Source organism: Brassica napus, unplaced genomic scaffold (genome assembly GCF_020379485.1).
Source record: "Brassica napus cultivar Da-Ae unplaced genomic scaffold, Da-Ae ScsIHWf_2364;HRSCAF=3053, whole genome shotgun sequence".
Taxonomy (NCBI): domain Eukaryota; kingdom Viridiplantae; phylum Streptophyta; class Magnoliopsida; order Brassicales; family Brassicaceae; genus Brassica; species Brassica napus.
This window is the reverse complement of record NW_026015723.1, coordinates 4,633-22,205: the sequence shown is the minus strand read 5'-3', so window position 1 is coordinate 22,205 and position 17,573 is coordinate 4,633. Positions and strand designations below refer to the sequence as shown.

The following is a 17,573-nucleotide window of genomic DNA, read 5'->3' as shown; positions in this document are numbered from 1 at the left end:
CACGTAACAAAAAATCGTCGTAAAGGACTCGTAGGTCAACGAGGAAATAACGACGAAATATAAAATAAAGAACGCGGGACTCGTTAATTCCACGTAGGACAAAATCGTCGTAAATACCACGTAGGATGAATTCGTCGTAAAAACCACGTAGGATGAAATCGTCGTAAATACAACGTAAGACAACGAGGAATAACGACGAAACCTAAAAATAAAGATGGGGTTTGGAATATATGAAGTAGAAATAAGGAATATGGGGTTGGGGTTTGGGGTTTGGGTTTCGGGTTTCGGGTTTGGGGTTTGGGTTTCGGGGTTTCGGTTTTGGGGTTTGGGTTGGGTTTTCGGGTTTGGGTTTCGGGTTTTCGGGGTTTCGGGTTTGGGTTTCGGGTTTGGGTTGGGTTTCGGGGTTTGGGTTTGGGTTTCGGGGTTTCGGGTTCGGGTTTAGGGTTTGGGGTTGGGGTTTGGGTTCTTAGGGGTTTGTTTGGGGTTTCGGGTTTGGTTCGGATTGGGGTTTCGGGGTTTCGGGTTTGGGTTTCGGGTTTTTTGGATTTCGGGTTTGGGGTTTCGGGTTCGGTTTGGGGTTTCGAGGGTTTGGGTTTAGGGGTTCGGGGTTTGGGTTTCGGGTTTTGGATTTCGGGTTTCGGGTTTCGGGTTTCGGGTTTCGGGTTTGGGGTCTAGGGATTTAACCATAACACTCGTTAAAAATAACGACGAAACTTAAAATTAAATATGGGGTTTGGAATATATGAAGTAGAAAATTAAAGATGGGGTTTGGTTTCGGGTTTCGGGTTTGGGTTTCGGGTTTCGGGTTTGGGGTTGGGGTTTTGGGTTTTGGGTATGAGGTTTCGGGTTTCGGGTTTCGGGTTTCGGGTTTCGGGGTTGGGGTTTCGGGTTTGGGTTTCGGGTTGGGTTTCGGTTTCGGGTTTGGGGGTTGGGTTTAGGAATAACGACGAAACTTAAAATAAATATGGGTTTGGAATATATGAAGTAGAAATTAAAGATGGGGGTTTGGGTTTCGGGTTTCGGGTTTCGGGTTTGGCTTTCGGGTTTGGGGTTGGGGGTTGGGGTTTGGGGTTCGGTTGGGTTTCGGGTTTCGGGTTTCGGTTCGGATTCTAGGGATTTAAAAACACTCGTTAATTCCACGTAGGATGAAATCGTCGTAAATACCACGTAAGCATAAATCGTCGTAAAGACCACGTAACAGAAATCGTCGTAAAGACCACGTAAGCAGAATCGTCGTAAGACCACGTAAAAGATTTAAACATAAACACGTTAATTCACGTAAGCATAAATCGTCGTAATACCTCGTAGTGTAAAAACTAGAAAAAAAGGAAAAGGATCAAAATACCAGATAACATGTGGCAAGACTTCCAGCAATTATAATACGTAAGTCTCGCCCACATGAATTCTAATATCTATCCTTTTCCTATTTTTTTCAAATATTTATAATTTGAATATGATTTTGCTGAGGAATGTGATTTCAGATAGGTGTGTGATTTGGGAGTTTATGTGTGGTTTGAGAATGAGAGTTGTGGGTATATTTATAGGAAAGCAAGCCTCGTTAATTCCACGTAGGCAAAATCGTCGTTAATACCTCGTAAACAAAAACACGGGCCTTTGTGATTCCTCGCAATTTCCTCGTAAAAAAAAACACGGGCCTTTGTAACTGCTCGCTATTTCGTCGTAAACTTACGACGAATTTGCGACGATATGTAATCTTATATATACACCCGAGCGCTCACTCTTTCTTTCCTCTCTACTTCCTCTCTACTTCCTCTCCATTTCGTAGCAATGGTAAGCCTCTCTGATTCCTCTCTAATTTGGTTAGTTTAGGATAGATTAGGTGGTTAGTATAGGGAATTTAGATAGGTTTGCGGATTTTATGTTATTTAGTGTTGATTAGGTGGATAATGTTGGGAAAAATATTGTTGATGTTAATTTTAAAAATTTCATTTTTTTCCCAGGTTCGAAAAGGAAGACTTACTGCCCATTACAGAGAGATCTTCGGTGAGCGGGTAGTCGTTTAGACCCGGCCTCTTCTTCCGCTCCCAGTTCTTCGGGCCAGGAGACTGTCCCCGAGACTCAGTACACTCAGAGAGTCTCTGGGTCTACTTCTTCTAGTGCACCATCGGCTCCTCATGTGCCTCCTCCGATGCCTCCTCCTGTGCCTCCTCCGATGGCACCTCCGATGGCCGCCGATATTCATCCTGATCTGATGGTGCCTCCGAGTGCTCCTTACTCGCAGTACACTGTAGAGGACATTCTCAGTCTGCCAGGCAGAGAAGGTTTACCAGTCATCGACCCAGACCGACCGGACGGAACGTTGTGGTATGTTGCATTAATTTTTTTAATTCGTTTTAAATTTCTTTTATAACATTAAAAAATAATTTATATTTTAAATTTGTATTTTCCAGGTGGGGGGTTGACGGATGTCTTGCATCGGACGTAACCGACACGATCAAGGGTTACTTCTCCATGGCACATCCAAACTGGAGTAAGACGCCTCACTACGTCAGAAAGACGTGGTTCAAAATTTACGCTGTAAGTTTCTATTAATTAATTATATATATTTTAATTTTTTCATGATTTATATATATACTTTCTAAAAAACTAATTGTTAATTTATTTTTTCCAACAGCAAAAATATAATTGGGCCTTGGGGATCACTGAGAGGGTGAGGAAGAAGTTTAACGCGAAAGCGAAAGTTCGCTTGTTGGACACGGTCTCCAACTGGAAGGGTGACTGGATCGTGAAGGGGTATGAGCGTGGCAAACCCGCTGAGCTCACCACGGATGTGTGGGATGGCCTCATCCGTTATTGGCGCCTTCCTGATTCCATTAGAATCGCCCAGGCTTGCTCTAACTCCCGTAACACGGTCGATGAGCACGGGAACGGGCCGATGCTTCACACTACGGGCCAAAAACCCCACGCCGGTGTCCGTTTGGAAATGGTAATTAAAATTTTATTAAATAATTTTTTAATAATATTAATTTATTCTAACTTTCTTAACTGTTTTTTAGGCCAAAGAGACGGGACATCTCCCGTCTCTTATGGAACTTTACGAGAGGACCCACAAGAACAAGGCGGGCGTATTTGTAGATGGCAAGTCCGAGCAAATCTACAACGACGTAGTTGCTCGGGTTGAAGACCGCCAGACTCAGCTGACCCAGCAGTCTACCGACGGATTACCCGTCACCTTATCCACACTTGAAGTGGATAAGATTTACGAGGAGGTAAATTTTCAAAAAAATTAATTTTTAATTATTCATTTAATTTAACTTTAAATTTTTACTTACAATATTTATTTTTTGTTTTTAAGGTTGTCCCTAAAAAAAAGGGACGGACGTTGGGTATTGGTTCCGTCAACGATGTTCCGAGAGCGACATCGTCTTATGGTCAGCGACGGGATGATGAAGTCACGAGCTGCTAGAGAGTAGCTGCGTAGAGAGTCCGCTCAGCTGCGTAACGAGTTGACCGCGACAAAATCTCGTATGGGTGGAGTCGAGGGCTTCTTGGACGTTATTGCGGCCACAAATCCGGAATGGGAGTCCATGTTGAGGAACATGCGACAACAACATCCCATTCAAGGCGAGTCATCCGACGTACATAACGAGGCGGATGTTACGAGGAGGAGTGATGAATTCTACCGGGCGATGAACGAACCTTAGTTTTTTTTTTTTGGTTGTTGTATTATATAAATTCAAAACTTATTTATATATAAAATATTTTCATATTGATTTATTTTTATTTTGAATTTTAATTTATTATTAAATTAAATAATTTTAATTATTTTTTAATTATATTTTTAAATTCTGTAAAATAATAAAAACGAAGTAAATTCGTAGCCAATGTACGACCTCTTTACGTGGAAACCTACGAGGAAATGACGAGAAACATTTAACGAGTATTTTACGAGGAACCATTTACGAGGAAATAACGAGGGAAAGTTTACGACCATTTTACGAGGAAATCATTTCGTGGTTGTTACGTGTATTTTGCGAGGAAACTCTTTCAAGGTATTTACGTGTAGATTACGAGGAACTATTTTCGAGGTATTTACGAGGAATTATAGCGACGTCCTTACGTGGAATATTGACGTGGTCTTTACGACGAATCGCCCTACTTCGTCTTTACGACGAAATATATTCCTCGCTAAGTTACGACGAATTAGCGAGGAAATATGTGTTACGACAGACGTGTAACGAGCAAACGCGTTTCCTCGCTAATTCGTCGTAAAGCCTCTTTTACGACGAAATAACGAGGAAAACCGCCCTCGTTAAGATTATGTTTTCTTGTAGTGTAATACAGGGTGTGGTCCTCGTGGAGTAGAGGTGTTAAATCACAAGTATTTGCGAATTGAGCAATGATATCATCTTCTCATGCGGTACACCTTTTCCTTTGTACTGTGAGTATTGAACAGAAATATCCCATCTAGAAGTTCGTCTTCTTTATTTTTACCTATATATATGTGAAGTGTTGTTTCTGATATATATGCTTTTTCTAAGGAAAATATCATGTTTTTTAGGCTCTTCTTTTAGCAATTTGTTCTAACTTCATTGTTTTAAATTCAGTCACCGGGCGCAGTGCTAAAAGAGAAGTGTAAGATTGACTGTGTGTTATGAGTGTCACTGGCTCAAGTAAAATGTAAGTCAATGAAATTGTTAGAGTTCTTTGTAGGTAAATTACTTTACTGCTTTTCCTTACACAACATTTTTTCCCGGGAATCAACTATCAAGTGAGTTAACTTATTGTAAGAAGAGGGAGAGTCAGCCGATGCTGATACATCAAGTGTTACTACGACTGGTTGCTGCTGCTGCGAGGAATTCATGTGGTCACTACGACCCAAGACATATCAGGTAAAGTGTTAGATATTTGCTTTAATTATTTTCAATAAGAAGTTACAAATTTGTTCTTGTTGAGGTCCCCTGGTTTGTTTATCAGAAAAACTAGTTGGTAACACTCTTTCCTGTGAATGCAGAATCTAAAGATCAGAGATCTCTAAGAAAACCGTACACATTACTTCTATGAAGGATGACGGTGGTGAGCAGTATCTACGGTTGCCAACGGCGGCGGTGGTGGTGGTTACGGCCAAGACATATCACAAAATGTTATTTATGTTTTAAGTTTAGTTAATTTATTTTAATTTTATTGTATAACAAATATTATTTCAAACAAAATTAATTGTTTGGTTTTTCATTTATTTTTAAAAAAATTTATTTAATTATTTTAATTATATTCTATTACAAAAATAAATAAATTTTGTTTTGTATTTTTTAAAAAAAAATAATTATTGAATAGCTACAAATTGCCACTTAAAAAATTGCGGCTATCAAAAAGTAATTTGTAACTATCCAAAGGTAATTTGTGGCAGAAATAGCCACAAAAATATTGTTGTGGCTATGTCGTAGAAAGACATCCGCGGATTGCCACAAATAAGCGATAGCCACAAGCTTGACGTTGAATTTTATTTTGTGGCTAATCGTAGCTATTGATCAAATAGCTACGAAAATTTAATTTTAGCTACAAATATTTTGGTGGCTATAAACAAAGTTTCTTGCAGTGACTCTAATAAACTTCAAAAGAAGATAAATTTCTTTGAGCGTTTAGATATAGATCCAAAACCAGTTCTGTCAAACTAGAAATAAATCCGGACTGCTTTTGAAATGGATTTAGTTGTTAAAAGCTTGTATTGGGTAATGATCTGAAATATGTACGAATAAAAATATCATGCTAATGAAGTTACATGTAAAGTCATCCGGAAGAATCTAGGCAAGTCCAAAAAAATAAACAATCTAAGCAAGTTCATTTACAAAAGTCAAAAGTCTTGAATGTTGAGTCAATGAGTCTGATTGTATGTTTTTCATATGTGATTTTTTAATCATTGGCTATTTAGTAATTTGTAAACCACCAAATTATACATGATAATGAAAATCTGGTAGAAATATAATATTACATTATTTTTTGAAAATGTATAGATATAATAAGTATTCTACAAAAGTACAATTTGAAAATATTTACCTTCAACAGATCTATTACAATCCTTTACATGCCTTCAAATATCTTGTAAGGAAATCATTTGGTTTCAACTTGAATCGCCTCACACAAATCAAAAAGGTAAAACAAGAACAAACAAAGAACACTGAAGATTGTTTATGCGGTGTTCACCTCCTCTTTCTTAATGTGAGAGAGAGCTATATTCATCAAGGCTGGATACTAGCCCACAATTCACTAGAATGTTCGAAAACGAACTTGGTCGTACAACAATGGTCTCCCCCCCCCCCCTCCTTTTGCTCAGGAGCATCTCTCTCATTACTATCGAACTCTATCTGAGATCGTACAACAATGGTCTCTCTCCCCCCTCCTTTTGCTCAGGAGCATCTCTCTCATTACTATCGAACTCTATCTGAGAAACAGCAACAGGTTCAACTTTCTCTATAAAGGCATCAAATTCCCTCGTCTAACGGCCAACAGTATTCATCTTCCTTTTATTTTCATATGTATTTCCAAACAAAGGTTTCTTGCCTGAAATATCCTCATATGGTAACTTAGAACACATATTTCCATACTAGCTTTCTGAACCATTTCTTCGTTACGTCTTCAAATATTGATATATCATCGACTTCAAACTCTTCTAGAAGACTATCGACAAAAATTAACTTCCCATCTTCTTTTTATTTGAATACACATGAATAAAGACAATTAATTATCATTGAGATAGGATCACTGTTAACCAAAAAAATCACATAAAAATTTGTTAGAAGACATCATGAGATGTGCAAAATTTTTTACTACATCATGTTTCCAATATAATTCTTCTTTCTTCGACTGAATCCTCTAAAATCACACTGACACTCAAATTACTCTAGTGAATCCTAAAATCAATATGACATTTCTCCCTCTTACCTAAAACCCTCTTACAACTCTTGTAATGATCTATGCTTGGCTACAACCTTCATATCTTAGTAGATCTAGAACTCTAAACATCAAAACCATCTTTCAATGTAAAAATTGAGTCGTTAGAACATATTGAACGAAAATTGATTATAAAATTTTTTATTGATAAACAAACTACGGTGATTTAAAAATTAATGACAGTAAAAAAAATTTGATGTAAATCGAACTGATTTCCTGTTTTGGTAATATAAAATGTTAAAGACAATGATGATTACCCAGCAACATTGCAGTAAAAAATTAGATCTAAACTGTTAGCTTCATTGTGAGCTTATGAAAAAATATCTGCAAAACCATGGGATAGAAGATTTTGTATTTTAAGGGCTTTGTCCATGTGTTTGAGCTACTGATCGACTGTGTGTGTTTTTTCTATCGATTTGATTTCTTAAACAAGATCTGGTCATTTTCCCTATATGTGCTCGTATTAAAACATTGTCAGTTTTCCTTCTGTGCTCTCTTATTAAAAGTTAAAACATTGTCATTTGCTCAACGATTTCGAAAATGGAAGTAAAAGAAAACTAGGTTAAGATCTGCGTCTTGCGCGAGATGAACATTATATATAATTTATTTTTATGTATTATATATTTTTTTATATATTATAAAATAATAAATATATATCAAATAATTAAAAATTCAGTAATTGTTATGTATATAATTAAATTGATGCGAGCACATTAATAAATTTTATTAATTCAAACAAACATTTTTATATTTTCTATGATAAATAATTAAATTTAAATGATATTAACATAGATATATAGTACATTTTTAATATTGATATATGTTAAATAATGTTTTCTTCTCATATTTTTTTATCACTTTTATTTTTTTATAACAAAAACTTTAAATCATTGTGGGATGTTTAATAGTTTTAGTAATTTTTTTATATGGTATATAATTTATTTTAAATGATATATATATATATATATATATATATTAATATTTATTGAATGAGAATTCCTACTTATATGAATTTGTAATCATTTGTATTTTGTCATAACAAAAATTTTAAACCATGAATTACGAAAATTTCAATCTGATATTTTTAACAGTGTTAGTCATTTATAGCCGTTTTTAAGAATTCAAAATACAACATATACTAAAAATCTAAAATTTTATTATATGGTTAATGTAGTGTTTAATTTATTCTAATAAGTTAAAAATTTTAAAAATGATAGAGGATACACTAATTTTAACAAACCTTTATTATTCAAAATTATTATTTTTCATATATACTTTAGCCACATTAGGAAATTCCATAATTTTTATTTAAGGAAATAGTGAAGAACATTATTAATTAATTTATGGTTAGTTTAATAAAAAGCTTATTAGATATTTAGATGAACCAACATATTTTTCTAAAGATTTTAAAAATGATTATCGTGATGACAGATAACTACCTCAAATACTTTAATGCTTTTTTTTAATATATAAGAGATTATATAATCATCAATCTGATGGGCCGGACCATCTCTCAAACAAAGCGATATATTACATACAGTAGAACTTCTAAATTAATATTCAATAAATTAATAATATCTATAAACTAATAAATTTCATCGGTCTCAACTTGAGCCGGCTCAAAATTTGATATAAATCGAAATAAAATAATAAGATAATATTTTTTAGAAAATTCTATGTAAATATATGGTCCCATTAAAATTATAACTTAATAGTTTATATGTATATATATTTTATATAAGTAAAAACTTATTATTATATTGTTTGTTTTATATTCACAATAGAATTATCTTAATATTTTCTAACACTTAATATATTTTTGATGAAATTTGGTAATATTATATCTAAAACCACATTTAAGTTCTATGCAATATATATCATATGCACCAAATAATATAATAAAACTAATTTAAACGTCAAATTTCAAAATAACAATTAATATCTATACACTAAAATCAAATATTTTCTTATCTTAAAATAAAAATCTAAATAAAGAAACTTTGTAAATTAATATCTCTATAAATTAATAAAATTTCAAAGTTCCAACATTATTAATTTATAGAGGTTCTAATGTACGTTGAATCGCTCTAACTGTCTCAAATAATTGACAGAAAATCACATAAATATAAATTAAACTGTGATCTTAATTCAACAAAATATATGTAAATTTTCAATCACTACCACAAAGATATTTGGCAAGTTGTTACTTGGTGACAAAGTATTTTATTGTATTTAATTAAACTTACCATTTAGAACTTTTTAAAAATTGAATATCAAGCATACACATATGATATGATAGATACATCATTTTGGTTTTAATGTTTCGTATCTATTTAAACAGGCTGCAATCGAAAAAATTTAATGAAATTGTGTATCACGGAAATTGTGGGGAGCTAATTCACACAGATTTTTAAAGTCAAGAGGATTTTAATTCTGTAAATATTTTCATTGATTCTGAAAATATGTCTTCCCATATTTATAGAATCCATATATTCTTTTGGTTTGATTGGCGATGACTTATTGTGATTTATGTTAACTTTTGTCTACTATTATTTAACTATTTTCCATATAATGTATTCAAAATAAGTAATTGTGTTTAAAGAAAAGGAGCGTCCTAGAATTGTTCTTTGCTTTTTATTCATCATCAAAGCTCGCAAGGTAATACAAGTATCTGGTTCTCTCTTTTATTGTCTTTTTTTTTATGATATATTTCTCTATTTTTCATTATATCATGTAAAAATGGTTTGATTGTTATATCTGTTGCTTTCAAGTTTACGTTTGGTTTCATTATTTTATTTGTTTAGACTAGTAGCAAGAAGTTTGATGTTTACATGTTTGTTTGTGATAAATATTTTTGTGTGTATGTTCTTACTAATATTGATTAACTTCACATAAGATTGCAATGGGTGATAAAGAAAAAAATCAATATACCCTATGGAATTCAGAGGAAACCAAGGTTTTAATAGAGTTGCTTGTGGAGGGAATTCAACGTGGATGGCGTGACAGTAATGGAATAATGAACAAAGCAACGGTGGAACATAAGATACTACCAGTCTTGAACGAAAGACTTGGATGCCAAAAAACCCACAAGCATTACCTAAGCATGATCAAGTTCCTAAAGGGTCAATATCAATACTATGTTGATCTTTTAAACAACAGTTCAGGCTTTGGATGGAATCCTATCATGAAAAGATTTGTGGCTTCTAACGAAGTATGGAATGACTATTTAAAGGTATGTCTTTATTTTGCATCATTTTTATGAGATATGTTCTTGAATCGCAAGGGTTTTGTTAGATATAATTTAGTTTATGAGATAAAATAAGATATGCACATGATATAGTTTACGTGAAAAGGATCACTTAGTCATATAGGTTTACAGAAGTTCATAGAGTAATGTATTCTTTTAATTATTTATATTTTATTTAAGTATAATTTTTTTTGTAGGGACATCCAAATCACAAGTTCTTACGCTATGACTCTAGTGAACAGTTTGATGATTTAAAAATCATATTTGAATGTGCAACCGCTAATGTTAGTTCTGCAATTGGCTTAGGTGATACCACAGATGCTCGCGTCTTCACGTTGGTGACAGTCAAGTACAAGACAACTTGAATTTTGAGGACATCAACGATGATGTTTATGCTCAGCAATCATCCCCAGAAAATGGTGTCAAAAGGCGTGTGGAAAAACTTGTCTCGAGAAAACGATCTCGATCAGACGCATCTAGCAGTGCAGTTGAGATAAACAGTGATCAAAGTGATGCTATGGTAATGATGACCAGCAAGATCCTTACCTTCATAACACAGAGAGAAGAAAGACAACAAAAAGAAGCTGAGAAAAGAGAAGCTGAAAAGAAGAAAAATAGTGTTTGAGATGCTATTAAAGAGGTTCCTGATTTGGATGATCGTATCAAATTTAAAGCGGTGACCCTTATCTATTCCTTGGGAATGAAAGATGTCTTCACTGATATGTCCATAGAAGAATGCTATGGTTGGATCCAAAGAAATGTCAACTAAGATTAATCTTTGTTTTATTATATCTGTTTTAGACTGTTTTGTTATTTCTTTACAATCATTCTAGACTGTTTTTTTTTAATACCAAACTGGTTTTAGTTTAATATACATGATGGGGCTTTTAATATATTTTTTGCTTTTAGAAAAACAAAATTTCATGATGTTGTTATACCACGTAGCTTATTTTATTGTTAGCGTCTGGTAAATGATCTATGTAACTTTATTGTTAATGTCTTGGTTAGTCTATTAGTTTTTAAAGATTCTTCGTGTATTTCAGTTATTAATATAAATAGTAATCACTTTTTGTAGGTGTTTTATCATGGAGAGCACCTTTGAAGAAGAACAACAAATGTATGACGAAATGCAAGCAAACCAAATGGAAGAAGACGAGTCAGATTTAGACATTTTGCTGGTGATGTTAAATAACATAGCAACAACGTATGTGAGGACTGACAGTCGCAAACAACGTATGTGAGGAGTGACAAACGCATACAACGCCCTGTTCGTCGGCCAATCACTAACATTGGTTATGATTACATTCAAGATGCTTTGAAGGAGGACCCTGAGCACTTCCGATCACTATATCGCATGTATCCAAGCTCATTTGAAAAGTTTTGTGATCTTATTAGAATGAAGACTGGTCTAAGAGATACCCGGAATATATGCATTGAAGAAATGGTGGCCACATTTTACTTATTGTTGGTCAAGGTTCAAAATATGATTACACAAAAGACACATTTAAGAGGTCAAAGTTCACTATCAGTGAAAACTTTCACAAAGTCTTGCGTGCATTAAATACCTTAGCACCTGATTTGATGGTAAAGCCTGGAGTTGCAACAGCTGCAAAGATAAGTGAGAGCACAAGATTTTATCCCTACTTCAAGGTACAAATAAAATTTAGCTAAAGTTAGCATAAATTTTTTTGTTCAATTGTTTCTTTGAAAATCACTATTTTAATCTTTATAGGACTGTATTGGAGCTATCGATGGTACACATATTTTTGCAATGATACCAACTTCTGATGTTCCAAGCTATCGTAATCGCAAAGAATTTATATCACAAAATGTCTTTGATGCTTGCAACTTTGATTTGGAATTCATGTATGTTCTTAGTGGATGGGAAGGATCAGCTCATGATTCGAAAATTTTAAGTAATGCTTTGACAAGGCACGGTAGCAGATTAACCGTTCCAGAAGGTATGTACCTAAGTTGTAGTAAACAATTTAGAGATCTACATAATTTTTTTTTTATTTACAAATTGAATTCCAAGGAAATTTTATCTGGTAGACTGTGGATTTGCAAATCGTCAAAAGTTTTTAGCTCTATTCAGACATACTCGCTATCATTTACAAGAATTTAAAGGTGAAGGCCGTGATCCTAAAAATCAAAACGAGTTGTTCAATTTGCGGCATGCATCTTTGAGAAACGTGATTGAGCGAATCTTCGGTATTTTCAAATCTTGTTTCTTGATTTTTAAGTCAGCGACTCCTTTTCCTTTACAACACAAGCAGAATTGGTTTTAGCTTGTGCTGGATTACATAACTTTCTACGGAAGCATTGTCGGTCTGATGCTTTTCCAGCGGAAGTGATCCCTCCAAACAATGATCAATCAAATTTTGAAGAAGTTGTACATGTTGGTGCTCTTGAATCTCAGCAAAGAGAATATGCTAACAACTGGAGAGACACAATAGCTTTAAGCATGTGGAATGACGCTGTAGAAGCGGGAAGTCAGCATTAATGGTGAGATATATCAATAAAATAATTTATATACTTCTAGTTTTCTCAACGATTTATAACTCATTTTCATTTGTGATGGTGTTATTTTCTGGATTTATCATTTTGATGTGCTGTTGTGACTTTGGAATCTCTTTCATAGTTTTTCTATGGATAAAAGAATTATGGGTTTATCATTTGATGTGTTGTTGTAGTGTGACTGTGCATGAAATCTATTTAATAGTTATATATATGCATGTTTGATAAAAGAGATTATATGGAATTGATAATGCTTCTCACGTATATCATATTTGCATGTTTGATAAAGAGATTGATTTTGTCATCTCAACTTTGAGAATACATGGGTTAAGTCTAGTATTTTGAAAGTCTTGAGTAGTGAGTTAAAATGTAATGAATTATTGTTCCAATAACACCATAGTTTAATAGAATCTAAAATCTAAAAAATCTAAAAATACTTAACTTTTTGAATAACAAAAGATTTATATGGAATTGTAAAATCACCACACCAATAACACCAAACTTTTTAGAACTTTAAGAATCATGTTACCAATAACACTAGAATCTTTAAATTCTTCAACTCTTTAAAAATCAATCTCCCACTAACCCCCACTTAGTTCACCTTTTAGGAATTTTTTTTGTTTACATTTTAGGATTTTTAGTGCCTTCTAAATGTCTAAGCATTATAATACCAGCAGTATATTTATATGTTTCGGTTAAATTAAAACTAAAATGTCGTTTAACCAACCTGAATTGTAGACATTCTGAAATAAGTTGAGGTTCCAAAGAAGGATGATTATTATGATATAGTTTTCAAATATTGAGTATACATTAGAAAATAGATTCTTGTATTTCTATCATACACACATTATCTTATAATAGATTTTGTGTCTTCGAGTATAGAATATATCTATTCCAAGCATATAGTGGTCTGCAAACACTGAAAACAATAACTCAAATGATTTAGTTGGACCTACTAATCATGATCATCTAATATTAATTCTGGTTACTGCTCGGTTTGGGAAATATTGCAAATTTTGATGTGAAAATCGCAATCTTGGTTACTCCAAGGTTTGTCCAATGTAGGGGACACTGTAATGATCTATAAGGTTTGATTTTCTCAAATGCAGCGAAAAACACATAATTACAATAACAATAACTTTCCTTTCTCTATTCATCTGTTAATTTTCTTCAGTTCAGTTGATGTGGAAATTGTAATCTTGGTTATACCAAGGTTTGTCAAATGTGCGGACACTGTAATGATCTATAAGGTTTGCTTTTCTCAAATGTAGCGAACACCACATAATTACAATAATGAAAGCTTTGCTTTCTCTATTGGTCTCTTAATTTGTTATTCAGGTCTATAAGGTGTAGGTGAACAAAGGAAACAAACAAATTTGAAAACTAAAGAACCTTCAGCAATTTTAAGCTCAAGTGGCTGTTGTAGTGCTGAAGAACAAATGATAATAATTGGGAGGGCCAATAAGAGAAGATGTTTTCGAATGTATGTCGAGTATGATCCAATTTATCATTTCAAATGTATGTCGAATTTAGACTTCTACTTATGTTTCGTTTCATTAGTTGAGAAACATTGGTACAATACCTTAAGACTACATAAATATCTATACCCCCTATAGTATCTATATTGCGTAAAGGTCTTTTATAATTGTATGTACGTGGGTGGGAGTTTAAATGTATTTGTCCTTAACTTTCTCTAGAGAAATAAAACTAACTAAAGTTTGTCCAATTCTTTGTAATGATGCCAAATCAGCATCTAATTGATACATGGAGATGACACGTAATCAAAGATCATTTTGTAATAATTACAGAGGTTACAACTTTTTAAAAGATACTCAAATAATATATAGGGGATACTCACGTCTCAGAACCATATCTAATGAATGAGCGACATTCATTAGGGCTTGACAAAATATCCGTAAATTTTGATTTGATTTGTTATCCGTGTCGATTCGAACCAAAAATTTCAGATATTCGTAACTCTACGAAACAACTCAAATACTAATTTGCAATATCTATAAGAAACAAAAAAAATCATAAATACTAATATTTTTATGACTGAATATCCGATTCGATCCGTTATAGATATATATATACATATATTTTTAAAAAATATATAACTTATATAAATATTATTTTTATATAAGTTTAAAATATTTGGATGTATTAAATTTATTATATTAGTTACTAGAATTTTAAAAACTGAATAATTTTTTGTAATAAAATATTACTATTATTTAATATTATTTAGATTTTTATTTAATTTTAAATTTTATGTTATTTGTATGAATCAGATAGGATATTCAGTTAAAAATCCAAAATTTTCGGATATCTAGGACACCGAATATCTGAATGGCTACGGATCGAATCAAATCGAATTGGATAATTGATTATTAAGATGAAACATATCAGATCAGGAATACATACAAAAATCTGGATATTTATCCATGCCCACCTCTATAAATCATTACAAATTTTAATACAGTGTTCAGACTTCAAATCTCAAACCTGTATTTAATTTCATTTCACTAGACAGTACTACTCGGTTTGAAATTATTGTCCTAATAAATATCTTATCCGATGTCCACACGGTATAGTTCGCCCCATTATATTCTCACTTTGAAGCTCGGAATATTCCTTTTTCATATTGATTTTTTCTCGGGCGATCATTGTTGGTGTTTCAAATATTTCCAATCTAGACGACGATTTTTTGTAGTTACTTATTCTTCAATCATCTGTCCAAATTCATTTTCCCAGTTTTATCGCTTGAGTTTCTCAAAACTTGTCGTTGATCAATGCATATGATGCTTTTCGAGGATACCCATCTCTGGAAATTTCTCGGCTTTTCCGTGATTTCTCTCGCAAATTGATTGGACAGAATGAGGGTTTAGAGGCAAAGCTTGTTCCTTTTCAAACGATGAGTCACCACCGGCGTGATTCCGGCGGAGATGTAGTTCACGTGATACCCACAAACAACCCTCCGCCGGAGAATTGGTTTCCGAATGTCGGCGATAGCGCCGTCTGGGCGACGGAAGACGACTACAATCGCGTCTGGGCGGTGAATCCCGACGGCGACCAAACCTAAAAGGACATTCAGACACAGCAACGACACTTTTATCTCCAGGAGTTCCCATCATTCAGACGCTGGTTACCACAGTGGAGTCGCATTGCAACGAGCTTCTAGTGCGGTTATGCAGAAGCCTGGGATCAGAACACATCAGAAATGGAAAGGACCGGAGAAAATCAGTCTGATATACGGTGATTGGATTGACGATATTGAATGAAAGTTATCTCCTGCTTTTAACCTCCAGTGGTAAATGATGATGGTACAGTTTGTTTGTTTGTTTGTTTGTAGAGTTTTTATTTTGTAATGGCTTGTATCTAGTTTTTGTTTATAAAAGTAATGAAAAAAGTCTATCTTTATCATTCTTTATATAGGAGATTACACCGTCATAGATAAATGAAAGATTACAAATCATAATCTCTTGGTTATGAGCCATCCACAATCTGGTTCATAACATTCTCTCTTGGATGTCATAATCATTTAGAGCTTGTAATGTGCTTTAATGTTGCCTCATTAAAACTTTACTAGGAAAATCCAATTGGGACAAAACCATGGTGAAGAAAAAAGAGTACAACACACATTACTCCCCTTGATTTGGACATTACTGAAGGTCCTTGGACCTCTCCAATTTTCTGCAATCCGTGGGTGTGATGAAGATCTTGGGCAGAATATGTTTCGTCCTAGAACATGATAGTTGGTTCTCTTTACCATCGGCCATGCCACAATCTGATCGAAATATTGAGTCATCGACCTCAAATACACACACACGAAATCTTGGATGATGTTGCTGTGATATGCGTGTACCACCATGTGTAAAACATAACTTGTCTGAAAACAAATCAACAAAACCAAATAACCCCTCTTTGGGCTGGTTAGTATAAAATAAACCAAAATCAAAGGCTTCTTATCGTCCACCTTTGGACTGAATGGATCAGTGTCCAAAACAAGTGATTCACGCCCATGTACTAGATAATGAGTGAGACGGGTCCATATTAAATCTCTTGAGTACCCTTTTCTGTATATACTATTTGATGCACAAGGATTTCATTGTTAATGTACTCAAGCTGTAATTCTAAACAAAACTTTGTTTTCCAAGATCTTTCATCTCAAACTCTTTCTTGAGATATTCAACTGTTTGGGAAATTGTATCCAGAGGTTCCTAGGATATTCAGATCATATACTTTGATGATTATCAATATTGTTCTCGAGAACTTGCTGTACTTTCAGCTCAATACCCTCTAGTACTTTCATTATCTAGTGGACCATATAAATATGCAGTCACTACATCAACTTGCTGCAAGTGTAATTTTCTCTCTTATATAGCCAGACTTATGAGAAATCTAAAAGTAGTTGCATCCACCACATGGGAGTATGTCTCCTCATAATCTATTACTGGTCTTTGTGAGAATCCTTGTGCAACATCAGCTTTATATCTCACGATTTCTATTCCTCACAAGACTCATTTATATCCACTGGTTTTAACATCATATGGCGTCTTAATCATATGGCCAAATACGTCTTTCTTCCTTAAACTATTTAACCCCACTTTTCCATTCAATCCAATATGTTCTACGAGTGCGCACTCTTATATTGACGTGGGTTCATGATCCTCGCTTATATTCATAAATTCAAGTGCTACCTTGTATGCAAATAAATCATCTTATGTCGACATTCCTTATTGGTTCCATTATGTTCCAGACATGATATAATCGATTGAGATTCATTATTATCAGGACCTTTAATACTTTGCAGCTTGGCGTCCCAAGCTACATTGTTTGGTACCTGTACCTTAGAGCCGGCCGGCCTTATCTCCATGTCTGGGATGGTTTCCTTAGTAAC

The 17,573-nt window shown here is 33.8% G+C and overlaps 2 protein-coding genes and 1 pseudogene across 2 annotated transcripts; all 3 read left to right on the top strand.

The window, feature by feature from the left end:
- The first annotated feature begins 9,669 nt into the window (after positions 1–9,669).
- On the top strand, positions 9,670–10,993 carry LOC106380266 (annotated as a pseudogene).
- Positions 10,994–11,737: 744 nt separating this feature from the next.
- LOC106373248 lies at positions 11,738–12,659 on the top strand. Its single transcript, XM_048773303.1, has 3 exons — positions 11,738–11,806; positions 11,889–12,132; positions 12,502–12,659. Exons 1-3 carry the CDS (start codon positions 11,738–11,740, stop codon positions 12,657–12,659), a joined length of 471 nt encoding a protein of 156 aa, XP_048629260.1.
- Positions 12,660–15,333: 2,674 nt separating this feature from the next.
- Positions 15,334–15,966, top strand: LOC106379177 (zinc finger CCCH domain-containing protein 12-like). The gene is made up of 2 exons (XM_048773302.1): positions 15,334–15,751; positions 15,795–15,966. The coding sequence occupies exons 1-2, from the start codon at positions 15,588–15,590 to the stop codon at positions 15,952–15,954; spliced, it is 324 nt and encodes a 107-aa protein (XP_048629259.1). The 5' UTR covers positions 15,334–15,587; the 3' UTR covers positions 15,955–15,966.
- The last annotated feature ends 1,607 nt before the right edge of the window (positions 15,967–17,573 follow it).

Excerpts from the sequence above, each read along its gene's own strand:
- LOC106373248 (XM_048773303.1), top strand. The coding sequence starts at position 11,738 with ATGGTAAAGCCTGGAGTTGCAACAGCTGCAAAGATAAGTGAGAGCACA. Across the intron at positions 11,807-11,888 it reads GATTTTATCCCTACTTCAAG|GACTGTATTGGAGCTATCGA; the intron begins GTACAAATAAAA and ends TAATCTTTATAG. Across the intron at positions 12,133-12,501 it reads AGAAGGTATGTACCTAAGTT|CGGAAGTGATCCCTCCAAAC; the intron begins GTAGTAAACAAT and ends ATGCTTTTCCAG.
- LOC106379177 (XM_048773302.1), top strand. The coding sequence starts at position 15,588 with ATGAGTCACCACCGGCGTGATTCCGGCGGAGATGTAGTTCACGTGATA. Across the intron at positions 15,752-15,794 it reads AATCCCGACGGCGACCAAAC|GAGTTCCCATCATTCAGACG; the intron begins CTAAAAGGACAT and ends TTTTATCTCCAG.